Here is a 26,616-nt window from a genome sequence, read left to right as displayed (position 1 = left end):
TTTCTCAGGCGACTCTGCGCGGTTGCAAGCTGTTTGTCGTCTCTCTCTCCAAGTTCCCTACGAATTTAGATGCAATCCTGCTGCCTTACAACTCACCTTCCCCCCCTTTTTCTGCTCCACTTCTCTGTGCATCTTGACGGTATCACTACCCTGACCACCACCACCACCACCACCACCACCACCACCGCTGCCTCCTCCCCTCCTCCTCCCCTCCTCCAGTCTCCCCATACCGCTGCTGTTCTCCCTTTTTGTATGTAGGCGTGTGTTTAAACAATCCACCGCGCATCTTTATTACGTCGCTACGGCTGCAGTTGTGTGCCCCTCACATTTTTTTCTCCTCCTCCTCCGTCTTTCTTTTTCTCATTTTCTTTTTTGTCTTGTGCTAGTCCCCGGCGCACCGCCTTCTCCCCCTCCCTCCCCCCTCCCCCCGTTCTCTCTCTCTCTTCTGGGTTAGGCACGGTCCGTTTTTGTGTGCCTCCACTCATTCTATAAGTTAACACCACTCTTCTCCCCTTCCCTCCCCTCCTCTCCTCTCCCCCCAATTCGAAGACGTGCACTTGCACGCAGGCGCAGCCTCTGATAAAGAAGGTGTGCATCCCTCCACAATGGAAGACGAACGTCACCCCAACAGCCTTGCCAAGGGCTTCGTGGACACGGCTGCGGCCGACATCGCCCGCGAGCCGATGTGCCAGGATACGGGCAAGAGCGGCATCACGGTGGATACCGACTACATGTCTATAGATGACGATGATGCCATCTCCACCCACACCATCGCCGGCGAGCTGAAGGTGAACACCAACATCTACAAGTCTGCATTCCACATCTTCAAGGCGAACGTTGGAACCGGTGTGTTTTTCCTGCCAACCTTCTACCCCGATGCGGGCTACATTGTCTCTGTCATCCTCGCCGTTCTCATCGGGGCTGTCGTTGTCGACTGTACGCGGCTGCTGCTGGACGTAAAGGTGACGATCGACCGCTCCGACGTGACCACCTACTCGCAGGTGTGCCGCTTCGTGTGCGGCTCCGGACTGCGCTGGTTCTTGTTTGTGGCCATGATTCTTACGCAGTTCGGCTTCTGCCTCATGTACACCCAACTGTTTGGCGATACGATGAGTAACCTCGTCAGCTTCAACGGCTCCAAGTTCGTATGGGTGACGCTGATGTTCATGATGTGCCTCCCCATGACCTTCTATTCTGACAATCTCTCGCTTCTGGCTGTGGCCTCCATCATCGCCACCATCAGCGTCTTCTACTCGCTCATCTGCTGTTTTGTGCAGACGCTGAGAACGATCAGTAGCGACGGTGTTCACGAGAACTGCAACACCGCCGGCAAGCGCATCCCTGTGGGCTGGTTCAACAACCTGGCCAACAACATGATGGTGCTTGAAGGTATTGCCATTGTCCTGCCGGTTCATGCCGCCTGCACGCAGAAGCCCAAGGTGTCCCTGATGGTGACCTTGGTGCTGGCCGCCGTGATTGCCTGGTACACGCTGTTTGGTCTGACTGGCTACCTCGCCTACGGTGACCAAATCACTGTCTCTCTGATCAGTATGATGAGTAACTCGGCGTGGGGTTTAAGCGTGCGGATATTCTTTATTCTCAACGTTGTCTTCACATACCCCGTGCAGTTTATGTCAGCGATGCAGCTGATCGATCAGACCGTGAAGTGCAAACCACGCAGCTGGGTCGGACTTGGCCTTCGTCTGCTCATCAATCTTATTATCTGGGGTCTGGCCATGTCGATGCCGACCACGGCTGTCAACAATGTCGTCGCGTTCGTCGGCGCGCTGCCGTCACCGTGCATTGTCATGATCATCCCGGCAATCCTCTCCATGCGGGTGAAGTACGCCGTGAACCACCCCGATGAGAACCGCAACACGCTGAAGTACTGGAAGGGGGTCTTCTGGAGTACACCGTGCATCACCTTCAAGCGTATCCGCTGCTACCTGTACATCGTCTTGGCGCTGCTCATCATGATCATCGGCACATTCAGTATCGTAGAGAAGCTGTAGCAGTGGAGGTGCAACAAAACCATCGCGTCCTGCACCGCTGTGACCTTGCTGATGTGAACGTGGGAGTCTGTGTGTGTGTGTGTGTGTGTGTGTGTGTGTGCCGGTGGGTATGGACCTCTGCATGGCTGCTGCCCGGGTAGAGCATTTGCTTTCATGTCGGGTAGAAGAATGCGAGCCTCATGCTATTGAGGGGGGAGGGAGAGGAGAGGAGAGGCGGCACGCTGTCAGGCTGCTATCAGGGGTCCGGCGGCCCACGCTGCGGAGGGCGGTAGCCGGGACGTCCCTTGTCTCCCACCTCCCCCTGCCAGCGCCGAACCACAAGCTCGTGGTGGAGCCCTCGCACACCCACAATGCAGGACAGTCAAACCGAATACTCGACACCGACGCCGGTGGCTCAGGCCCCCGGGTGGAACCGCCTCGGGAGGCGGTCTGCGCCAATGCGCACGTTTGCACCATCCACGCGACGGGCGAAGTGTTAACGCGCCCGACGGGACACCTCACTCCGCCCCTCACCGCCCAACTGCTGGGGAGAGAGGTGGACCACAGGCTATGCTCTAATAACTGAGTCCGCCGTAGCACCAAGGCGTGACCACGGCTTTGCATGCCCGCGATGACGGACACGCTGGTAGAAAAAAAAATGGAGAGTAGAACTCATCCCCCCCCCTCCGCACACAACAAGAAGAAATGAAGACTGTGGAATGTAATTTTTGAGTTCTCCCTCGCATTTATTTATTTGTTTGTTCGCCCTTCCTCCTACTCATCTCGCCCCCACCCCCTCCACTGCCGCGCTCACTATACCGTACTTTGGCTATTTTCTGTAGAGCCAATCGTGAAGGCTGTCGCGGAGCTCTTTCTCACCCGATCATCGTCACCACCCCCATCCCTCCGCCGTCCCCCCTTCCCTCATGCTCCGCTCCCATAGCGGTGGGGCAAACGCATACTGTTTTTGCCGACAGGGGAGGGGGGGGTAGGGGATAGGAGGATAAAGAAGGCGAAAAGAGAGCAGGCAGTGGAGAGTGGCGGGAGGAAGGAGGGAGGGGGGGGGGCGGGAGGAAGCACTCAGCGTTTATTTTTTAATTCGAAAGTGAAAAAAAAAAGTCAGCGGAGGTTTGTGTGTCAGTGTGTTTTGTAAGAGGAGGGAGGGAGGGAGGGCAAACGAGAAAAAAAAATGAGAGCAGAGATAAAAACGTACAGAGGCCGAGGACAAAAATAAAACAAGAAAACGTAAAACAAAGTGGATACTGATTCCCCCTCCCCTCACCCCCCACCCCTCACCCCTCACACATGGCCAGAAAGTTAAAGAGGGACTCTTCGTACACGACTGAAGTAAAAGCCTCATCAAGAAACGAAAAGCGACACAGATGGAAACGTGTAACGCGGATTGATATAAAATATAAACATATATATATATATGTTTGTGTGTAGTGTGCAGGGTATACGCGAATGTTTCACGCGCCTTCATCTCTCCTCAGGCCCCCTCCGAGCAGTGGTGGTGGTGATGTCTCTCTGTCGTGACTGGTGTCCAGGTGCCTGGTCCGCAATACGTATTTTCTCTTCAACTGGAGCCCTCCCATCTCTTCTACTCTCCTCCTCTGCTCTGCTCTGCTCTGCTCTCTCCTCTCTCCCCTTTCAAAACCCCCAAAAAAAATTGTGTGACATTTTTTATACATGTATACTACGCTGTTAGCTCAACCAACAACAAACTCATCATGTCACGCGTGCGGATTCTCAACATACCAAATGATTGCACGGAGGAACAACTGAAGCAGCATCTCCTGCAGACAGCGCCGAAAGAGGCGCCACTGCTGGAAATAACGGACGTGCAGTTTATTCGCAGACCGGCCACGGCCATGGACCGGCATCACCACCACAAACAGCAAAAACAGCGGCAGGGCTCCATCGGCACAGCCGCGCCATCCAAGTCACCAAAAACGATCCTCCGCATGGCCTTTGTCGGTTTCCGAACATCAGCGGCGGGGCACTTTGTCGCTCAGTACTTCGATGGTTCGTACCTCCGCAGTGCCAAGCTGAAGGTGGAGGTGGCCAAGGGCCTCAACGAGGTCGGTGTGACGTTGAACCAACTGCGCAAGCAGCAGCAGCAGCAGCAGCAGAACTGCGACAAGAACAACCGCAAGTCTCGCGTGGAAAGCGCAGGTGGTGTACACACACCTACGCTCACCTCATCTACAACGCCTGACAACCAGGCAACAACGCGCAAGCGTGCGCGCGATGACGCTGCAGAAAGGCGGACAGACTCCAGCACCAGTGAGGCCCCCGCAGATGGCTTGGTACGCCGTCAGCGTGAGTTTGTGGCGCTGCGAAGTAAGGCAACCGAGGGGCCCACCTGGGCGGCAGAAGTGCTTCTGGCGCCTGATGCCCCGCCCACTGGGGCGTCAGACGACGAGGCGAAAATAAAAACGGCAGTGAAGGAAGAGACGCTGCCGCAAGCTGAGAAGCGCGTTCCGGATGGCAGCAACGCAGATGGCGAGGGTGAGACTGAGATGGAACGTCTGGCCCTGTCGCGGCAGCAGGCGCTGGGGGAGGTGAGCGACATGGAGTTTCTGGCTGGACTCGCTGGTGCCCCGACGCACAGCGTGGCGGAGGCAGCCGACGTGGGGCAGCAGCAAGATGACAGCGTCCCCCTAAATTGTGACAACGACGAAGACGGGAACGCCCCTGCCACAGCCAACAATGCGGAGACACCTACAAAGCCAGCGAAGAAACACGAATCGACCGACGACGTCACGTCCCCGACACAAGAGGCGCAGGAGGAGATTGCCCGGGCGTCGCGCCGCATTCGCCTTGGCAACATCCCATACATCGCTACGGAGGAGCACCTGAAGCAGTTCGCCTCGTCACTTGTGGGCCCAGTGGAGGCGGTGCACATCCCCCTTACGAAAGACACGCGGCAGAACAAAGGTGCTGCCTTCGTGCGCTTTACGTTGGCTGAGGATGCCGTGCGGGCGCTTCAGTTATGCCGAGGCGCCATCCTAATGGGTCGCCTGCTCCGCGTCAGCGCCGCCGAAGAAGACCCTCATAGCAAACGTGTCATGGAGCGAGAAGCCGCGCTTGCCTCCACTGCAGCCGCTCAAGAGGCACACAATACACTGAGCGGTGCAAATCTTGCCGGATCCTCAAATTTCAAGAAACAGCGCGAGGCAGAACGCCGCAACGAGGAGGCCAACAAGAAAGGCGGTGCAGCGCAAATGACTTGGAACACCATGTACATGAACAGTCACGCGGCTGTGGAGACAGTGGCGCAGCGGATGGGCGTACGGCCTGAGGATGTCGTTGGCGTCGGTGCCAAGGGTGCCGCCGTGCGCGCGGCCATCGCGGAGGCGTACCTCACGAGCGAGGTGCAACAGGTGCTGAGCGACGAAGGGGTCGCATTTGATGTGCTGGAAAGCGCAACGCAGAACTTTCTCAAGCCGCGCTCGAACACGACGATCCTCGTGAAGAACCTCCAGCTGAAGGACGGCAACGATGCGTCGGAGCTCACACGGCTGTTTGTTCGCTTCGGCGTGCTCGAGACGTCGGCATTTCCCTCATCAGGGGTGTTCGCTTTGTTCCGCTACACGCATCCGCAAGACGCGCGCATCGCTTTTACGCGACTCTCCTACAAGCTTTTCAAGACGGCACCGCTGTTTCTCGAGTGGGCACCGGTCGGGGCGCTGGTGGAGGACGGCGAGGGCGGCAGCGCTGCGGCGATGGCCGCGGCGGACCTAGGGCTGGCCGTGGACTCATCTGCGAACGGCGGTGCCACAGATGATCCCAGTGGATCGGCGGCGGCGAACGCGATGGTTTACACGTTATTTATCACCAACATCCCCTTTCAAACCACCGAGGATGAGTTGCACACCTTCTTATTGGATACGTGTCCAAGAATAGCCCGCGCACCCGAGACGCTCATCAAGCGCCTTGTTCTCCAGCAAGATCAAGGCCGTGCCTTCCTCACGGTGGCAGACCAAAGTACGCTCACCTACTGTATGTCCAAACTCAACGGCAAGTCCCTGGCAGGTCGCACCCTGTCGTGCGTTGTTAGCAAGCAGACGACGCTGTTGCTTGAGGCCCGTGCGGTGGACACCACCGCCACACAACAGGGCACAGCCAAACGGCCTGCTGGGGCGAATGCGGGTGGTGGTGGTGACGACGACGACGATGACGACGACCCAACCAAGGCCGCCGTCCTCGCACGCCGCCGCGGTCATGATGCGACTGCAAACCACAGTGGAAGCGGTGCCGCCATAGGTGCTGCGTCCATGTCAAGAGTACCCCCTGGGTGCGACCCACTGAAGCTCATTGTGAAGAACCTCCCATTCGAGGCGAACGAAAAAGACGTGCGCGAACTCTTCTCTGCATTCAGTGAAATACGCACCGTACGGGTGCCGCGCAAGAGCCACACGTTCTCCTCCCATCGCGAGAACAACCATCGTGGTTTTGCTTTTGTCGAGTTCCTCTCCGAGGCCGAGGCGACACGTGCACTGGAAACACTCAAGGCAACGCACCTCTATGGTCGGCACCTGGTGCTACAGTACGCCAAATTGGATGGGTAGCCCACCCACCCACCCCCCCCCCGATCTGCTTTCGTGTGCGTGTATGTGTGTGTGTATATAAGAAGGGGGGGAGGGCGTAGCCCTTTTTTTTTCCTGTCGTAACTGTGAAGCGCATCGAGTAAAAAGACGCGTGTAACCGATTAAAACCACCGGAGAAGCAAATTTTAAGGGGATCGGTGGAGGGAGGGAGGAAGGAGAGGGGGAAGGAGTGTGTGTGTGTGTGTGTGTGTGGCGGAGGGGAGTTAATTTTTTTGCCCCTTCCGAACCGCCGCTATGTTTGTTTTTTTTTTTTGGTGCGGTTGTTTCCCCCTTCCCCTCTCCCATTTTTCTCTCCCCACCCGCGCACATGATATATATGCATATATATGAGGCAGCGCACACCCCTCTCTTGCCTGCTTCTCCCCCCCCCCTCTTCCGTGTGGTCGGGAAGAGTGGCACCCAAAAGATGCACGTCTCCAAAAAGCGCTGGACTGTTGATGAGGATGGATAGAGAAGGGAAGTAAGAGGGGCGACGGGGGGGGGGGGCAGAAGCAGTGCCTGCGAGGCGCCCCCGTTTCGATCGGGACAGTGGGTCGAACCACGCAGACGTGCCGTGAGGCCTTCAGAGGAGGGGTACCGAATCGTTTGTGTGTGTGTGTGTAAATGCACAATCCCTCTCTCTCTCTCTCTGCCGTGTCTTGGATAATCCCCTGCACTGGCCACCACCCCCCACCACCACCACCACCACCACCTCCGCTCTTTCTCCTCCACATAAACACAACGATAGCATTATACTACTGCATAGAGAGACAAAGCAGGATATACACACATCCACAGACCCCCCCCCCCTCCCCCCCCCCTCCCCCCCCCCCGCTCCAAAAGATGGAGAACCGCACGGTGGCGCTGACGGTACTAGAAAATCTCATCCACTGGCCACAACCGAATGGAAACGGCTCCGTTGCACCAGCATGTGAGTTTGATGATAGCGACAACGCTGGTGGCGCCACTGCTACTCCCTTGGCGTCTGTCAGTGACGCCGAAGACCTTTGCAGGGAGCCGCGGCAGCGCAAACAAGATCGCTATCGGGGAGTCCTGCTCCTGCCGCACCTCTGCCACAAGCTCGGAGGTCGCTGGGCAGAGACGGAGATTGTGCCGTACCTCCTGCGGTGCGTCGAAGAAGATGACGCGCAGCTGGCACTGGTAACGGGGATGGCATTACTAGGCGTGACACTGCCCCGTAGCACACCGCTGGGACCTAGGAAACCAGCGCTCAGCAGCAACAGCAACTCACCTGATAGGCCTGACACCGCCAAGAGCACTAGCGGTAGCAGCCTCGGGGCATTCCTATCCGTTGAGGATGTTCAACCGGTGTGTGCGTTGCTGGCAGCCAGCAGCGTGGAGGAGACACGGCAGTTCACAGCACAGGTGATCCTCCCTCACTTGTTCTTCGGAGTCGCACTCGAGCGCGACATGACGTTGGAGCGCTGGGATCTCAAGTACGTGCCGCTCTCCGTTCTGCAGGCAGATATCGACACCACGGAAGCGTCGATGAAGGTCAACGAAGCGGCTGAGTACTTGAAAAACGAGCATGACAGCCTGAGCGCGGATGCCGGCGCGGTGAGCACCAGCGCCAGCGGCGATGCTGCAGCGTCAACGGCGCGGTTTGTAGAGGCAGTACGGAAACAGCTACTCTGGAAGCACAAGCGCACCATGAGAGTGAGAGCCGCTACCGCGAGGGCCTCTTCTGCAGCAGGCTCGGTGTCGTCCACTCTCAACGGCAAGAAGCCAAGCGCTTCATCCTTTGGCGAGGACTTCACCGCCTCCCCCGCACCAACCAAAAAGGAAGTTCGCAAGTGCTGCTACGCCCTTGCTGTGGAGGACGAGTGTGTGCAGTTCCTATGCAGTGGGAGCTACGCCACCCTCACGGGGCCGTGGTGCTTTGAAGGTAGCGGTCGGCTGGCCTCCCTTTGTGACGATGTGAGCAACACCAGTGGAAAGTGCAGCACCGGCAAGGCAGTGGCGAGCTTTCGCTGCTTCCGAAGGCATCACCGTCGTCTAGACAACGGACAGGCCTTTTGGCGAGCTCCACCAGCGACTTGCCTGCCGCTCTCTGGTGCTGATCTAGACCTCTACGGTGCCGCCTACGCCTCCGACACCAACAGCGGTGACACGGACGACTTCTTCTCTGTAAATGTGCGAGCACGAGCGCTGGTGGCGAGCCTTGTTCGGTGGATGGACGCGCTGACACCGTCAACCGCGACTTCATCTGCCTCCCCCCTCAGCGGCAATGTGGACTCGCCTAGGTTGACACGGCTGCACGCGGACGGCAAGCTCTCTCTTGTTGACTACCTGTGCTTCGAGGGACGCCGCAATGTACTGCGCACCCGGTGGCGCTTGCTGCTCAAGACGCTTCAGGGCTTTCTAGAGTCTCCATACCCCGGCCCCATCGCAACGGCGGTGGAGACAACAAGCGGGCTCCTACGGGCGATTGAGTCAACGCTGTGGGAAACCGAACAGCAGCAACAACAGGGTGCCAGGCTAGGCGGTACCGACGGCGCAGGCTTCCGGACAGCCCCTCTGAGGGGAACGAATACAACCTCTATTGCTGCGATATCGGAGGTGGATGCGTGGTCAGAGATCAGCGTTCCAGATGAGCCGCTCCTCACCACAGCCCAACTACAGACGTTCATGTACCGCATGACGCGCCGTCATGTGGCCTATTGCATTGCCGCGGCCGTGTCCACGCGCACAGTGTCAATGCCGTCACCCCCAACAACTGCCTCGACGAAGGCAACAACAACAACAGACAGTCTGAAACGCCTCGTGTGCTCTGCCCTCGTCACCGCACGCGGTGCGCTGACAGATCTTCTGCTGCGCCACCGCATTCTCATGAAACTCGGCATGTCCTGCGCCACCGGCTCGACGACAAGTGCAACGGGCCCTCGCCGCCCGTCGGTGGAGGATGGGAGCTGCATGACACTGCAGTTAGGTGTCGGCCCCAACGAGTCCCGCGCTGCTTCGCACAGCGTGTGGGACGTCAGCTTCGCATGCGTGAGCACTGCCGCCGGCTCTGCCACTCCTGCCGCCGCCAACATGCCCGATGATGCCACATTTCTGATGATGACATCCCCCGTCCCTGGCGGGGACACGACAGAGAAAGTCGCCCAGTGGCTGCCGGGCACCCTCAACGCCGTCTCCATCTTTCGTCTCCACCGAATTGTGCGTCGAGCGCTTCTGCAGGCGCTTCCCCTCTGCATCGACCTCCGGTGCACCTTCGCCAACCATAACAGCACCAGCACGCCTGCATCCGCCGCCTCCATCTTCTCCTTGACGACGGTGTGTCCAATGCTGCTGCAGATGTTGGTGCCGACCAGTGCCCTTCCCCCCCTGCTGAACACACTTCGGGTCATCATTGAACTCCAGCAACAGGCGGAGAACAACCATACGGCAGCGCTGACGCCCTTGACTCGCCATATCGATCCTGTTGGCACGACCATGGTAACACCGGCCTTATGGGCTGCCATGACCGCTCCGGGAAGCGTCTTGGAGCTCGACGCCGCGGCGGCAGAAGCGTCATCCATGGTGAAGGAGAGCCCCGCCTCCATCGACTTCGCTCTACTCGAGGCCGTTCTGGATGTAGTGCAACGCCTCACTGCGGAGGCAGCTGTACACCTCGGCGGCGCAATCCCCCCATACTCTGTCGATACAGTGTGCTCGCAACTCTTTACGCTCCTCGCCGCCTGCTTGCGCTGGGTCCCGCGCTACGCAAACTGGAAGGCGCGGTGGCTGATAGCCCAGCGGCTTCCACGGCTGACCGCCACTTTCTCTCTCCTCCTCGCCCGCATCTCTGCACTCGCGGAGGAGGCTGAGTCTTCTGCCACTCATCAGTCGACAGCGCACCAGCTGCGTGCACAAACGTGGCTGGCGCACATGTTGCGCCTTTTAACTTTTCTATGGACTAGTGCAGCGCCCTTTGGGGTGGCGCCGCTGAGTGATTTGATGAATGACGAGGAGGTCGAAGTGCGTTGCAGCGCAGCGCGGTGTGTCGCGCGGTGCTTTGGTGTTGCAACCGAAGCAGCTCTGCGAGTGAGCTCCTCAGCCAGGCCTGGTGAAGAGAGAGTGTCCACAACGAGACGTGCCCCGCTACAGGAACCTCTGCTGCTCCCCTCGTTGAGTGATCCGCTTGAGCAGCTACTGGATGCCGTCGCGCAGTGCGCCCTTCTCGCTGCTAGTGACAGTGATGCACGTGTGCGCAGCCGCTCAGCCGAAGCCTTCGCAGGACTGTGTCGCACCTTGAGCCTCTTGGTGGTTGCCGATCCATCATGCCCTGCACATCCCGAAACCCCCACATCCACGAGAGATGGGGAAGACCTCTCTGTGTGGGCCCGCAGTCTCCACTCCAACACAGACGCGCTGCTGCGGCTGACCGCAGACGATGAGCCCACGGTAAAGCTGGCCCTCGTCGCTGAACTCACAGACCTGTTGCTGATGCGCATGCGACAACCCCCTCCCCAATCGTGTGAAGGACAAAGTCGCAGCGCGCAGGCGCAGGATCGGCCGATTAGTTGTGGAGGCGTTGCTCCCTCCGCTCGCGGGGCCGACGCGAATGAGAAAAGTCAGGGTGACGCAGGCGTTTTGCCTCGCAGTGCCGACGAGGTGCAGTACGGCGCTCTTCTTCAGTGCCTCAGGCAGCTGGCTCAGCACGAGCTGTGGCGTTTGCGTGAGCAGTATGCGGTGCTCCTGGCCCACCTGTGTGGATGTCTGCTGGTAACAGGTGCTGTTAACCCCAGGCCCCCCGCGTCGAGGGATCAACTCGAGAGTGGCAAGGACGAGACGACGACGTACGGCTCCCTGACGGATGTCTCTGCGATGGCTCAGCCAGGCGTCTGCACCGCCTCGTGGGCACACACACACCCGCTATATCAACTTGCCCGGACAGAGCTGTTGACGCTACTGGTAGCAGTTCTCTTCGACAAGGCCAAGGCAGTCCGCGATGCAGCGCTAGATGCGGTAGAGCGGATGTGCGTGCAACACGCTGCTGTAAGCATTCGGGGCAACGCTGATAAAAGTACGGGGGCAGGTGACGGAGCAGAGAAAGGTAGTGCCGGGCAAATGTGCGGCGCGAACCACGACATCGGTGCTGCCAACAACTCTGGCAATGGCGCCGCCTCCTCCTCCGGATCCCTCAACGCAAACGCACTCGTCGATGACGTGCTCTGGCCGCGCATCCACGCCTACGCCCCCGCGTGGAAGACGTACCTAAGCCGTAGCGCCCTCCTGCGCATTGCGATGCGGCTTCGCGTGGACAAAACAACCGTTTTTATTCCGCTGCTAGACAAACTCGCTCGCGATCCGGTGCTGAACGTGCGCTTGGTGGTGGCGAAGATCATCTTGGAGGTGCTCCTCCTCAGCTCACCCGATGTGCATGCGATGATGGCGCCATCTCTGTTGCCAGCAGCGACAGATGGTGAGGAGGACATTGGCGACACCATATCAACGTCTGTGCCCATGTCCTCCTGCAAGCCGGAGCTGCCCTCTGGAACTGTGGCGCACAGCATCTTGATGAACAAGCCCATACTGCTTTCTCTCGCTGGCAGTGGCGATCAGAGTGGTGGTGCTTCAGCCATGGCGTATGCTGCCCTGCCACCCCTGCAGTTTAGTGAGGAGGAGCGCACAGGTGTCATTCTCCAGATCCTGCGTCAGCTTCTCAAGGACCCCAGCTCCGACGTGCGTGATGAGGCAGCCAAGGCGCTGAAGGTATGCTTTTAGGCGCGCTGCACATACAAATATCGGACCAGGATCGGTATTTGTATGTGAGTCGTATGTCCCCAGCCACGCCAGCGAACGTCGCCACACAACCACACCCCCATTTTGTGCATACGCACATCATTGTGGAGGAGGAAAAAAAAAAACATAGCTGAATGACTATCCCACGTGTGGTGTGTGTGTGGGGGACGGTGGTGGTGGTGGTGGTGGAGAGGGGAGGGGAGGGGGGGGATGTTCCGCTTTTTCTCCACCACCTCCTTTCTCTTTGGAAACTCTGTGAATAGATGTGAGCTTGTGTGTGTGTGTGTGTGTGTGCCCCTACACACGTGGGTGGTTAAAAATGAAAGAGCCCTGTGTGTGGACACACGCCTAAAGCAGCGCAGGGTCCCGCCCCCGCTGTGCAATCACATCTACCAATGAACCAAAGCGCGGGCCTCTACCCCCCCCCCAACCGTAGAGGCAGCGTCTCCTCTGTCGTCTTGCGTCGCACTCCACACCCTCGCCCGCAGAACATCCCAGCCTTCTCTGATTCCCTCACTCCTCCTCCCTCCCCCTCCTCCCTCCCCTGCCTCTGGAAGGATGGTAACTAGAGCCACAAAAAAAAACAGGCCATCACCATGCTTCGCCTCCGCGGTGCCGGTGGAGTCACGAGAGCCGCCGCTTCGGCCGCGCTGCCGCGTATGGCGCCCCTGAGCAGCGCCTCCTCTCTCCCAGGAGTCTTCGTGGTGGCAAAGACGACGGCCGTCGTCTTTCTCTCCGGGGCACCATCGATGACATGGACACCGTCGCTGATTTCGAATCGCCAGTTCTACTTTTCGTCCGTGCGCCTTCGTGCTCATCCTGTTAGTTGCAGCGCAACGTCGACTTTCCTGCGCAGCGCACGGCTGCCCACACCTTCTCCGCTGTCTCTGGACGCCACGCAGTATCGCTGGATACGCGTGAAGGGCCAGCAGCAGCAGCAGCAAGAGGAGGGTGGCAGCACTGCCGGGGAATCCGGTAGGGCGGATGGAGAGTCGAGTGCCAAGTCCGATCACGGCGATGAACCGGGCGATTCGTCCGCGAAGGGCAATACGAAGGAAAAGAATAGTGGCGGCAAAACGGGGCGGTCCAAGAAAAGCTTCATGGATCACGTCCGCGGCCTGCGCAGCGACTTCTCCAGCTTCCCACAAATTTACAACAGTGTCAACGCCATCAACTTTATTGTTTTCACGATATTTTGCCTCTGCAGCACGGGCAGCAACACAGAGGAGCGCTGGTGGTTGAATACAGGGGGCGTCGACAACAGTGTTCGCCCGTGGACGTGGCTGCTGCACTCGTTCTTGACGAACAACTTCCTTGCCATGACGTATGGGATGATACTGCTTCACACCATGTGCCATCACGTCCTGCCCATCCTGGGCTCTCGCGGGCTGATGATGTACTGCGGCGGCACCGCCGTTATCTCGGGTGCGATGATGTGGCTGGGCAATTATTTCTACTACGGCAGCGAGGCCGCCCCGGAGAAGCAGTTCGGGCCGTGGGACATCATTTCAGCTCTGTTTGTGATGGAGTACTGCTACTATGGCCTGACTCCCATGACCATCCTAAACAGCTTCAGCGGCTGGATCAAGTACGCGTGCTGGGTCGGTCAGGCTTGCATATTCTACTTTGACTGGCAGCCAACACTAGCTGGCACGCTGGTCGGGCTGGCGCTGTGCAAGGGCGTACCGCGCTTCAAGTCAGTGAAGCCGAAGACTGGAGCGGTGTAAGTGTGGGGCCACTAGCAAGGCAAAGAGACGAGGAGGAGGAAGCCGTGGTGTGGAAGTGTTGGTGCTTCTCGAAGTATCAGGTGTGTTGGACGGGCGGTTCAATGAAATCGGAGAAGCCTTTTTTTTTTTGAACGACTTGTGATGGGAGCTCAGTGGAGTACATCCGCACAGAAAGGATGCACGATTGTGACAAGGCAAATTGTGACTGTGCAGACGCTGCTTCAGTGTGGATTCTCCACTCCATCCCCCCCCCTCTCCATCCCCGCCTCTCCCTCGCTCCCCCCCCTCCCCCCCCCCTCTCTCTCGCTCCCCTCCGTCTGGACACCATTTTAATCATCTGTTTTTTTTTTTGTGTGTGTGTGTGTGTATTTTGTGTATTGATCCGGCTTTGAGTGTGTCCGGCAGGTTGGCGATTGTGGTGCAGTCATCTGTGGCTGGCACTCCCTCCGCATTACCGCCGCGGTGTGTGAGAAAACCTTTTTTTGTAGGATGTTCTCATTACGTTGCCGGGGGAGGGAGGAGGAGGAGTTGCTACTCCTCTACCCCCCTCCCGATCTTCCTCTGTCTGTCGCCAGTGCTGTAAAGATTTTACTTTTTCTGCACCCCCGGCATCACCACCGCCACCCTCAACAGAGAGAGAGAGAGACACACACACACGCACAAAAATGGTGTTTCTGCCAAGAGGAACATAATTGGCGTAGTGGTGTCGGTGAGTGATATTATTTTTCTGTTGGGGGCGGGGGGTGGCGGGGGTGTTGTGTGATCCTCCCATCTCGCACTTGTCTTCCCTCCTCCCCTCCGCCGTTGGCTACATCTCCTTCTCTCTCGCTAAAACTTAACATGAGGGGGGAGAGAGAGGTGGGTAAGAAGTGGGAGATGGGGGAGGAGGGGGGGGGGCCATCCTTCGGTCTTCTTTTAATGCCGCCAGTAGTTCCCCTCCCCCCCCCCCCCTCCGCATGTCGCACATGCGCGCACTCCTCGTCTTTAATTTTCTTTGCCGCTGGGCATGTCGATGTGCATGTGACACTACGCTTCTTTGAGAGGAGGTGAGGCGCATACACGCTGCGACACACCAGCGCACAGCTACTCGCTGAAGCATGCAGGTGTGCACACAAAAAAAAAAAGAGTATTTAAAAAAACGGTGCCACCCATGTGTGTTGGTTCTTCCTCTTGAAGCCACCCACACACACACACACACACACAGTCTCTCCCCCTCTCCCCCTCTTCAGTGCTAACTGGCTCCCTTTTTTTTTTTTCGTCGCTCACCACCCCGGGAAAACGAAAAAAAAAAGAGACAAAAAAAAACTGGCATGCCCTCCAAAAGTCGTGGACTCCTCCCCATCCTCCTCTTCCTCCTCCTCCTCCTTTCTGAACGTTCATGGCCGCCATTCGCATTCTTCCGGGGAAGAGGGGGGAGTTCTTTGCTCCCTAACACACACACACACACACACACACACGTATTTGGAAAAAACAAAAAGTAGAAATTCTGTTGATTGTATATATTTGCCGTGATCTCTGTTTGTGAAGTATTTTGGGGGGGGTCATTTAGATTCTCACACCCCCCCCCCCGCCCTCCCTCCACCTCTCCACAGAAGTAAAAAAAAAAGAGGAGGGGTGTGGCAGCCGCTTTTGATTGTCGTTCTTTCTTGTGGTGATGCTCCACCTTCTCCTGGCTTAGTACATCATCCTTTCGTATTTTTGCTTGTTTTTCCCCCTTTCCATTCCACTTGGGTGGTCCGGGCTTTTTTTTGAGGGGAGAAGGTTGAGCTTCACCTCTATCTTTCGTGCATTTGCTGTCTTGTGTTTGTCAACACCGCTCGCCACAACTACCCCCAATCCTTCTCCTCCAATCTCTCTCTCCCTTCTCTCTGGTGTGTGCGTGTGTGTGTGACGCGCTTCAGTGAAAGCAAGAGAGAGAGAGAGAGAGAGACGAAGTCTCAAACTACAGAAAAAGGCGGGGAAGACCGCGCGGCGTTACGTGGCTGGATCAGGTCAGAAAAAACCGTTGCGGCCACTCGACTCGCGTCTCCTCACCCACACACTCACACACCTCTGCCCATCATCTTCGTAGAATTTTTATTTGTACACATACCGGAAGAGTATATATATATATATACCTGTACACACACACACGAGCCCTACACCGCGAAAGGGGGGAAAGAAGAGAGAAAAAAACGCGAAGACGTGTTGTTTTTTGTGTGGGGGGGGAGAGCGGGGAAGGGAAGCCTCTTGTTGTTGTCATCGTTTTTTTTCTCTCTCCCCCCTCCCTCCCCCACGCACACTTTCCATTTCGTGGATATTTTTTTTCCTAGAATTCGCCCCCTCACACAAAAGTAAAACTGAGAAGAAAAAGAAAGGGTGGGGGGTGAGAAAGGGAGAGGCCCGCGTGGGAGGGGAAGAGAGGGGCGCCACACACACGCACAGACACAACCCATAACATTACAGCATCGGCGGCAGCATAGAGACGCAGGTGGTGTGACATCAAATTACTGCGCTGCTCTTCTCATATACCCCCTATACTTTTTTTTCATTTACTCGTTTGCTGTGTTTATTCTCTCCTCCCATCCCCCTGCCCCTGCCCTCCCCTCCTCCTCCACCTCCTCCTCCTCCTCCACCTCTGTGTACCTCTCCAGAATCGTTTTGTTTTTTTTTGTTGCTACCGCCTTTGTTTCCCCTTAACTTTCCGCATCTGATTTGGTTTCCCCCCTTCCCCCTCCCTCCTCTTCCCCTCAAGTCCTGCACATCGGGTCGCGATCTTGACGTGAGGTTGTGTGTGTGTGCTGCTTTTCTTTCTCTCTCTTTCTTTCTCCCCCTCTTCCTCTCTCTCCCTCTCTCTTGATGAACCCACTCGACTATCTACCTCCCAATGTCTTCACACACACATGGGGTACACCCACACAGACGGTGAATTCGCTCGGGTCGTATTTGTGTGTGGTACGTCCCCGCTACGAGCGCGTAGCAGCTTCGTCTCTGGGAGAAGAGGACACCGAGTCCAAAGGGCCGCCTCGAGGAGTGGAGACGGTGTGCACCGGCCAAACACGCACGTTTCTACCGGCCCCGCACGCTGGCAGCTCCCCACTCGACTACACCGCTCTCTTCGTCACCTTACATCGACGACAGCGTGAAAAGGTGACTCGCCTACACGCATCACGCCCGGTGCCGCTTCTGGCCTACACATTGCCACATGCCAAGCCGTTACATGGGTACTCCCCTTCCACTACTGCTGGCTGGATGACGGCGCGTACACCACCCTCACCGGCAGCAGCAGCCGTGTACGCCTCCCAGAACAGGGAACTGGACCGTCTCCGGCGTCGCGTGGACCGCGTCGCGACGTCTGCTGGCCAGTCAATTGCACATCCTGCCGGTGCCTCGGGAGGAAGGCTTTCTGTGGTGGAACATCCCGTCCCTGAGTCGGCGGCTGCCGCCATGGCACACGTGGGGGCCACGCCGCGGGTGTCAGCGGCGGAGCCGTCAAGCCCTGTAGGGACTGCAGATCGCCATCGCCACGAGCGATCAACACGGCAAGGCCCGCGGGACATGCAATACCGCGTTGGCCGCAGCGGCAGCACCCAGCTTCTCCCTTTCTCTGGCCAAGACGGTGAAACACCTTCAAACACGGACAGTGACCCCCCGGCCTTTCCCATCCGGTCGACAGGAGAAACTGACTCGCAGCCGTTGACCTGGGCCCTGTCGTCGTCCTCCTCGTCCTCACTTGCCTCCGTCCCCCCATCAACGACCACCTCGGTGCCGTGCGACAACGCGTCAATTGGCTCTCCCCCTTTCAGCCCCATTCGCGCTTCGGGTACTGGAGAAGGGCCCACGGTGACGGTGGAGGTGACCAGACTGCAGGGCAACACGGAGCGCACCTACGACCTTGTGTGCGACGACTCTCCTCCTCGCTCAGGTGAAGGTGTCATGGCAGACGTGCAGCCGCCCTGCCGCCCTCTTTCGCGTCATCTACCTCTCCATAGGGTTGACGGCAGTGGCGATGTACGGGGCAACGACGACGCCGATGACTCTCAGGGCGGGGTCTACGGACGGCCACACATGCGGGAGCAGACGGCGGAAGATGTGCGCTTCTCCCCAGAGTCTCGAGAGACCCATCGGCTGGAGAGTGGGAGGGGAGCACCAGGAGGGCGGCAACCCGCTACGGCAGCAATGTCGTACCTCCTCAGTGGACTCCGTGAAGATCTCGTGTATGAAACCCGTGCAGACTCAGTCGTCTCTACGCAGAACTCATGTCTCGCCAGCGCACAAACGCGAAGCCGCGGCGACATCTCTCCGTCACCGCAGCCGCACGACGCACCATCGCGGTGGCGAAGAGACCAAATAACGCAGAGGCGGCGGCGGCCGCCGCCGCCGCCACAACCGAACGTCGCACAGCAATGCCCCGGTGATCAGCCGCAGCTGTCGCCGTCTCCAGCCGCTGCGGTGGAAGAGGATGCTCACCGTCTCCACACAACTTCTGCGTGGCAGCGCACTGTGGGCGCATCATCTCCCACACCAACCTTCTCCGACACTGCCTTGCGGTCTGCAGCGCCGTCCGGGACCTCGGTGAGCACGCAGACGGCACAGACGCAGTCATCCCTGTCCATGTGTGTCGATCGCGATGTGCGCAGTGCCTCCGTGCGCCCCTGGCCTTCCCTCGCCGCCACTGGCATAGTCAACGTCAAAACCCCTATGGCGGCAGAGTCCTTGGCGGGGTTGTCCTCTCCGACCCCAGCGGGTGTCCCGCATCCCACCTCGCTGCTCATTGAAGCCCTCACCGATTGCATCCCACGCCGTGTACACAGTGAAGAGACCGGCGGTGCAGAGGGTACGCTGTGTCTAGACAACACCACTCAAAAAGGCACCGTGCTTGTCTATGCTCGAAGCAGTGCGAGTTGCTCACACAGCCCTGCAGTGAATGAAAAGTACGCCGAGGCCGTCACGGCCGCAGCGGCAGCAGGCGCCACTGGCCACAGTGCATGGAAGCCTGCGTCTCGCAACAGCACCTGTCTTTCAGCGAGTGCAACTGGACAAACGGTGGCCTCTGGGTGCCGTACCGGCGATAACCTCGACTGTAACGGGAACAACTCGCAAGATCAGCAGGGCGCTGTGCTTGAAGAACCAGGCGAGGTCGACGAAGATACGCCAATTGTGCGGCGCACCAGCCCTGGCATAAGTGTTGGCACCGGCGACACGAGCCGCAGCAGGCGCCACAGCAGCAGCCCAGGCGTTGCAGATCCGCAGGACGAGATGTCGCACCGGGCAGCTTTAGTAAGTACAAGAGGCAGAAGTGACGCTGACTGCGTGTGCGGCCGCGACTCTCGAGCGCCGCCCTGGCCTCGCGCCGCATCCATGTCCTCGTCCTCGCCACTCGAACCGCGACACGCTCGTACCCACACGAAAATCGGCGGCTTCGACATGGGCACGGCGTTTGAGAACCACGACGACGACGACGACAAAGCCCGCGGCCTAGCCGAAACCCCAGCGCCAACCACCACGACGTCGCCGATGGTCTACCTCTCCGAGATGCTCTGCCTCTCCTCCTCGTCCAGTCACAGGGGGGGCGACGGTTCAACAGTGGTCGCCACCGATGCTGAAGCGGCGCAGAAGACGCAGTGCGAAGGCAGAGCGCATATAAGTCCCCAAGGCCGCCACACACGCCATCTCAGCTACCCTCGGCCTGACTCACTATCCCATTCTAGCGACAGTGGTGAAGACAACGACGACGACCTCCTCCTGTGCCGAGGCGCCGCATCGGTGTCGTCCAGCCCGCCCTCGCACACTCGAACGGCCATGCGCCGCGTGTGGGTCCTGGAAGACGAGATGTCCTTCGACAGCAACTCGCCAGCACCGCCACTCTCGCCGTTATCGACACGCCACGATCCTGACAGACCCGCTGCCAGCGTAGCCACCATGGAGCTCTGCGCCTCCACCCCGCACCGAGTCGCTAGCCGTCTCACTCTTTCGGCAGATGAACGGCGCCTACACGCCTCCACGGCTATTCCTCTCACCACCACCCCAGTTAAATCCTCCACGGGGTCCTCTATACTTTCCATCTTCTCCACCCCGGCGCAGACACGCTTGCAGTCACTCTTGCAGGCCTCCACGTGGTCCACAGCGGTGCCGTGCTCGCGCGAGGAGGAAGATATCAACCCCAGCAGTCGGTGCACCGGCCCTGATCGCAATCTGCACGACGCCCCCGCAACGTGGACCAAATGGCGACAGAATCTGCGAGTCACCGAAGAAGGCCGGGACGATGTCGAATACAAGCCGGTGATGGGGGCCACCGATCAGAGCCCGAGGAATCACTCGCCCACAGCGGGGGCCGCTGCGTCGGCCTGTTTCGGAACTCCCTGCGACCAACACAAGCAGAAGCTCGACAGCGTCGGCTTTAGCAACAGCCCCGTTAGAGATCACGAGCCTCGGCACCGCAGCAACAGCAGCAGCATGACACCAACACGTCTCTCTACCGCCTATACATTCCTTGCAGTGACGCAGGCATCTGCAGCTTCGATCAGGACTCCCTCGAGGACAGCGGTCGCAGACGCCTCCCCGGTTGCTGCTTCACCGGTGCATCCATCGCCGCTTCGGGGCTCCGGCTCCTTTCTCCGGGTGCGACCTGATTGGAGAAGGGGTCTCTCCACAGTGAGGCAAAGTGGAACGGACGGTGACGATGCTGCGCGTTTTAGTGGGTACAGTGGTGCGAACCGGCTGTCGTGTGCGCCGGAGATGGACGTCCAGCATTTGACTCGCATGACACGCCTTACGCACAAACGAGGGTGCTCGACCGCGGCGGCGGGAATCGCGTCCGATGCATGCAACCAGGCGCCCTCTTCCCAACAGCCGCCGCAGCCGCAGCCTTCCTCGCTGCCAGCATCTCCCTCACGGCACTCGACCGGTTCGCTCGAGTTTTTCCTCGCGGCAGCCGCGGGCTCTCCGGGAAGTGGTGGTGGCGTCCCCGACAACAACGACGACGACGAGGAACGACGCGTGCGCGCCCTCGGTAGTGGTGTCTACGGTTACGCGGTGGCACGGCGACGCTCGTGGGCACCGCAGAAGCGGTACCAGGGTGACCGGCAGCGGTCACACTCGTCGATGGTCATTCACTCCCCATCCGCCAGCGCCCACAGCAGTGGGAGTCGCCTCAGCGAGGTCTTGGCACTGGCGCCGCAGCGCCTGACGTTCGGGAGTGCGATCGCCTCGGTCGCTAGAGCCCACGGCAACAGAGACAGCGCCGAGCGCTGGCCAACGGCGTACTCTTCCCCAGTAGTGGTTGCCCTCTCCCATCCAAGACAGGAGTGGCAGCGCCGCACACCTCCGCCGGCCTACGCTTTCTCGCCGGAGAATGCGCGGCGTCGCAGTGGCGGTAGCAGAGAGGCGGGGTGGTGCAGCCGTCGTTCGGTATCCCTGCCGTCTGACCCGCGGGCTGTCTCGCCCCAGCAGTCGTGGGGGGGACTGCCGATGTCGTCTTCACCGCCACCCTCTCCGTTTGCTCCTCGCACGCCGAGTGGGCGGCCTTCGCTTTCGTCCACCGAATTCAATATGGCCCCACGTCGGCAAGGCAGGGCGAGAGGAGACGGATACAACGCCTGGTCTCACACCACCGCCTCGATGGAAAACCCCGCGGAACAGCGGCCCCAGCACGTGCGTGGAACATTTTGTCGGAGCCCCAGCCTCCGTAGTGGCAGCGCTGGGGGCGGCAGTCTTGGGGGTATTGGCGGCCACCGCCGAGCGAACCGTGCCTTGTCCTTCTCCCTGCTGCACTCACCATCTTCCTCCATCGCAACTCCACTGGAGGGTCGCTTCGGTGCACCCTCTCCGTCCCCCCTCAACAGCGGCCGCCAGCGTCGCGCGAACAGCAACCGCAGCGTGGCGAGGAGCAGAGAGAGCTTCAATAGTACCACCACCACCACCACCACCGCCGACGGCTCTCACGCCTCAGCATCGCTCATGTTGCAGCCACAAGCAGCTCAGGCGTGGACTTCGCCCTCGACGCTTCAACCGACTCTGGCTGACGAGCTACGCTTGTTCACCAATCCCGCCTTCCCCACCGTGCTCGCCCAGCCGATGGTGTCCACCACTACCCCCACCAGCACCCCCACCAACACCACCACCGCAGTCCCACCACCCCTCGCAACGTTCATCGCCTCACCACCGCAGAGGACGGGACCACAAGGCTCCGCGACCGCGCATGCACCCTCGTGTGTCACGCACGCACCCCACCAACGCACCTCTCTCCCGCCAGAACTGCTGGCATTGATGCAAAAGCGTCACTCCACATCGGCGGCGGCGTCGGCGTCGGTGTCGTCAACGCTGGCACAAACGCCAGGCAGGACGACAACCGTACCGCCGCACACCGCCTCGTGCTTTCCCTGTAAGCCCGTGCAGCGGCAAGGCTGCAGTGAGAGACCCGAGGTCAACGTGGAGAACAGAGAGGCAAGCCCCTCCTCTCCCCAGTGAAGTGAATTGGGGGAGGGGGGAGGGGGGAGGGGGAGGGGGTGTAGCATTCCAATCTCCACCACCACCACTTACACACGATGAGGGTCATGCCTTGCGTATTTCCTGGACGCCCTCTGATGTTGTGGCTCAATGATTTCGCTTGTAGACTCTGCCACTCCCTCTTTTTTTTGTGTGGAGGAGGGGGACGTGCGCATCGCTCTGTGTGTGTGTGTGTGTGTGTGTTTGGCACGTGTACTGTTTTCCCCCTCCAGTGCTTCGGCCCTCCCCCCCCCTCCCCTACTCGAGACACGCACGCACCCACCCACCCACCCCAGACTTTTTTTTTTAGATGTACGTCCCGTGTTCGATTTATGGAATTCCCTCTTTGCGCTAGTCTGCGTGCAAACCTATACACAAGCACTAGTGTTGTACCCCCCCCCTCTACACATACACACATGCATGCATGGCCCCCCCCCCTCCTCCTCCTCTCCTCCAAAAGCAAAAAGAAAGGCGAGCAACAGGGGTAAGAGGGGACACCCTTCAGCTGCTGTTGCCCTCTTGGCGGGTGTGCCTACTTTTATGTTCCCCCCTCCCCTCCCCTACATGAGCACGCCCCCCTCTAAGAGGTGGGGGGTGGGGATGAGGGGGGAACATAAAAGCGACTAGAGTTGTTTGGTCGTTCCCCTGACCGTCTGCATCTAAAGATCAGTTGCCATCTCACTTCCCTACGACGTCCAGTCATCACTACTACCACCACCACCACCACCACCACCTCAAAACAAAAAAAGAGAATACAGATCAACACGTACATGTGTATATTTACATATCGTCATGCGAAGCAATGCGCTTTCTTCTTGGTTGACCTCTGAATCACCTCCGTCGCAGCACAGCTCCACAAACACGAACACTACCTCATCTATGCAGCCGTCCAATCAAAAGCCTTCGCGACAGGGTAGTGCGCTAGTCCCCAACTCTCATGATGCCCACGACACACTTCTCGCGCCAGCCGCCGCTCCGCCTCTTGCCGCAACCCTCCCCTCCGATGAGCCGCAGAGGCAGCCGCTGCGCGTAGCGAATATGCGAGACAAAATCACCGCGGTGCACACTCGAAGCGAGGAAAACTCAGTCGATGGTTCGCCCGGTCTCTCGTCGCTTCTCTTCTCCCAGCCAACGCCACCCTTCGCATCGCCAGCGCCACATATCTCTGGGGCAATCGCAAAATCCCACTCCAATAGCCGCGGTGACTTCGCAGTGATGCTCAACCACCAGCGCATGGTCGTTCCTGCTGAGCATCCTTTTCTCAATCCTCGTGATCTATTCCTTCCGCGCGCCACGAAGGCAATCGCAAAAGACGGCTGTGGCGCTGGTCCTGCGGTTGCCGCGTCTCACCCGTCAAACTTTTACGGTGACAGGCCAGTGCTGTTGCTCGATTGCACGGGCGCACTGCGGCTGCGCCGCCTGCGTCGTCAGCGTCGGCGAGAGCTTCAGCTGCGCGCCTCAACGCTAACTGCAACCCGTGCAGACCTACTTCGAACGATAAAATTGTGGTTTACCCGACGCACGCGAGCGCGGCAGCAACACAAGAGACTGCGTATCTCAGAGACCGCGGTTTCCAATGTCGGGGATCCTGATGCGGTTGGTGAGGGCGACGCCGCCGCTTCTGCATCCTCCAGCGTAGGGGAGGGTGGTGTCTGTGAAAAGGATTTCTTTTCGGAGCTGTCGCACCAGCGCAGAGCGATCACAAACCAAATGAAGGAGGTCCGTCATGAGCTGTGGACCCTCCTGCAGGAAAAGCGCAAGCAGTCAGCCATGCGCGAGGGTTGCGTGCTGATGCTGCCCTCTCCGGATACGGGATTGGTGCAACTCTTCCCGGGACATCATTACCGAACGGTGTGTTTTGTAGGCGATGAGCTGCTCGAGGTTCTCCCGAGCGACACGCGAGGCACGGACTCCACGACCGTGCAGCATTCTCAACATCAAACTCCGTCGCTACGGGAGCTCAGGCTTGGGGGGACCGCGCGTGAGCTCTCTGGAGATGATGATGAGGGTCACGCCGAAGGCAAACATACGCCGGCAAAGGAAACGAGCCGACCTCCCTGGGCCACGGCTGAGTTGTTGGGCTACGTGATTTTCCTAAGCCAATGCCGCAACAACCCCCAGTGCGGCGGTGGTGGTGGTGGTGGTGAGGAGGAGGAGGGGGGAGGAGGAGGAGGAGGGAGTAGCGCACCTGGGTTCGACATCACCGACTGCTATGAGGGACGGGAGGGGCACGTTGTTGATGTGGAGAAGATCGCGTCGACCATCAGCTACGACATGGTTGATGACTATCTCGCCCTCCCGGCGTGTGAAATGGCGATGTATCGGGAATGGGCTATCGACAAGTTCAAATTTCTTCCGCAAGAGGAGGAGTAATGGTGGCCATTTTCAAGAAAAGATCGCCTCGCTCCCTCCCCCTCTCCCCTCTCCGCCTCGCCCCCGCCCTCGCCCTTCTCCCCTCCCCCGGGACACATTGGGAATCCAGAGAGAGAGGGGGGGAGGGAGTGCTGTGTTGACCTCACTTGTCCTGCGCTGCTGGAAAAGAAAAAGGGAGAGAGTCACAGAGTGTGTGTATGTGTAGGACAACAGATGCGCGCACGTAAAGGAGTTGCAGAGACAGGAGGAAAGCTCGTCATGGTGACGACCACGATTGCATGTTTCTGTGATGGTGAAGGGGAAAGGAGAGGGGGGCGGGCAGGTAGGGGGGGGGGGTTACCCGCCCCGTCTTGCCCTCCATTTTTTTTTTGATCTCCTCATCAAGCATGCCTCTGAGTCTCTCTCTCTCTCTCTGTAGGTGTGCTGTAACGCTCAATACGTCTCCTTCCCCTCCCCTTCCCTCCCTCCCCCCAACACGAGCGAAGGAGGAAAGGGGGAATGCTTTCCTACTTGCCAAGTCCACACACACACACACACACACAAACCCATTCACATTCCTTGCGCCTCCTCCCTCCTTCCCTTGCCCCTTTTACTGGTTGCCCTGTACGCACTTCTCTGTGTCAGCTTCTACACTCTCAAAGTCCACTTGGTCTGAGAAAAAGAGAGAGAGAGAGGGAGACAAAAAAAAAGACGCAAGTATACGCACACACGCAACGTGTTGTGGAGTAAGGGGGGGGGACTCATCCACCCCACCCCTCTTCTTTTGCCATTTTTTTTGTGTTTCCTTTATATATCCCTTTTTTTTTGGAGGCGGGGGGTTTCATTATGTCTACGGCGGCGTACAAGGAGCCGGCAGAGGCACCAGCCACGGCGGCGCGTCGCCGCAAAGCCGGTCGCGTGAACTATGTGATCGAAAATGCCGCTCCTGCAATGTTGTGTCTCGTGCGCGCCGCCGAGCCGAAGCCGTACACGGCGCTCTCCCCCGAAGCCCTCTACGAGGCGGTCCAGCCACACGATCACTCCCTCCGCCCGTCTCCTTTTATTGCGCACCAAGCGCTCATGGACTTCTACAAGGTATGTGATGGCTACTACGGTGTGGACAGGGAGGAGACGGATGTGCAGCAACTCACCTCCTTCGAGAACAAGAAGCCACACGGCGGCGCTATCATTGGCAGCAACAGCGACAGCAGTAGCGGAGGAAACACTCTGTCCGCTCTTCCCTCAGTGTTGTCTGGGCCTGTGTCCACCGCACCATCGTCGTCGTTGTCCTCAGCCCTTGGCGCCTCGCCGCTGCCGTCCCCCGACGACCCAAACCTGGCTGAGAAACTGAATGACTACCGCATAGCACAGCTGCGCCGTAACGCCCAGCACGTGGATAACACCGTCTACCACTCACACAGCAGCAGCAGCAGCAGCAACGGCATCACCGCAAGCAACGCTGGAAGCATGGGCGGCGGAGGGTTGTGCCACTTCTATCGCACACCGGAAGGCTGTCACAGAGGTGTGACATGTCCGTTCGCGCATCTCGATAAGCATGGACAGCCGGTGGTCCGCGCTGCAAAGCCGTGAAGTCCTCGAGAGAGAGAAAGAGAGATTTTTTTTTTTCTACACCGGTCGTCGAAAAGATGTGTATTCGCATAGGTGAACGTCGGGGGTGGGGGGGAGGGAGGGGGGGGAAGAAGAGAGATGTGTGTACTCCTCGGTGTGTCTCCAGCCGTC

General features: G+C 58.9%; 6 protein-coding genes across 6 annotated transcripts; all 6 read left to right on the top strand.

Moving 5' to 3' along the window:
* Positions 1–605: 605 nt before the first annotated feature.
* JKF63_07632 (uncharacterized protein) lies at positions 606–2,012 on the top strand (the record flags this gene model as incomplete). Its single annotated transcript, XM_067903564.1, has 1 exon — positions 606–2,012. One exon carries the CDS (start codon positions 606–608, stop codon positions 2,010–2,012), a length of 1,407 nt encoding a protein of 468 aa, XP_067759045.1.
* A 1,709-nt stretch (positions 2,013–3,721) lies between these two features.
* On the top strand, positions 3,722–6,565 carry JKF63_07631 (uncharacterized protein; the record flags this gene model as incomplete). Its single annotated transcript, XM_067903563.1, has 1 exon — positions 3,722–6,565. One exon carries the CDS (start codon positions 3,722–3,724, stop codon positions 6,563–6,565), a length of 2,844 nt encoding a protein of 947 aa, XP_067759044.1.
* Positions 6,566–7,426: 861 nt separating this feature from the next.
* On the top strand, positions 7,427–12,313 carry JKF63_07630 (uncharacterized protein; the record flags this gene model as incomplete). Its single annotated transcript, XM_067903562.1, has 1 exon — positions 7,427–12,313. The coding sequence occupies one exon, from the start codon at positions 7,427–7,429 to the stop codon at positions 12,311–12,313; it is 4,887 nt and encodes a 1,628-aa protein (XP_067759043.1).
* Positions 12,314–12,927: 614 nt separating this feature from the next.
* JKF63_07629 (uncharacterized protein) lies at positions 12,928–14,058 on the top strand (the record flags this gene model as incomplete). The annotated part of the gene is made up of 1 exon (XM_067903561.1): positions 12,928–14,058. One exon carries the CDS (start codon positions 12,928–12,930, stop codon positions 14,056–14,058), a length of 1,131 nt encoding a protein of 376 aa, XP_067759042.1.
* Positions 14,059–23,403: 9,345 nt separating this feature from the next.
* On the top strand, positions 23,404–24,897 carry JKF63_07628 (uncharacterized protein; the record flags this gene model as incomplete). Its single annotated transcript, XM_067903560.1, has 1 exon — positions 23,404–24,897. The coding sequence occupies one exon, from the start codon at positions 23,404–23,406 to the stop codon at positions 24,895–24,897; it is 1,494 nt and encodes a 497-aa protein (XP_067759041.1).
* Positions 24,898–25,722: 825 nt separating this feature from the next.
* JKF63_07627 (uncharacterized protein) lies at positions 25,723–26,466 on the top strand (the record flags this gene model as incomplete). Its single annotated transcript, XM_067903559.1, has 1 exon — positions 25,723–26,466. One exon carries the CDS (start codon positions 25,723–25,725, stop codon positions 26,464–26,466), a length of 744 nt encoding a protein of 247 aa, XP_067759040.1.
* Positions 26,467–26,616: the final 150 nt, after the last annotated feature.

The sequence above is a fragment of the Porcisia hertigi genome, chromosome 10 (genome assembly GCF_017918235.1).
Source record: "Porcisia hertigi strain C119 chromosome 10, whole genome shotgun sequence".
In the NCBI taxonomy this organism is placed as follows: Eukaryota; Euglenozoa; class Kinetoplastea; order Trypanosomatida; family Trypanosomatidae; genus Porcisia; species Porcisia hertigi.
This window is presented reverse-complemented; position numbering and strand designations above follow the sequence as displayed.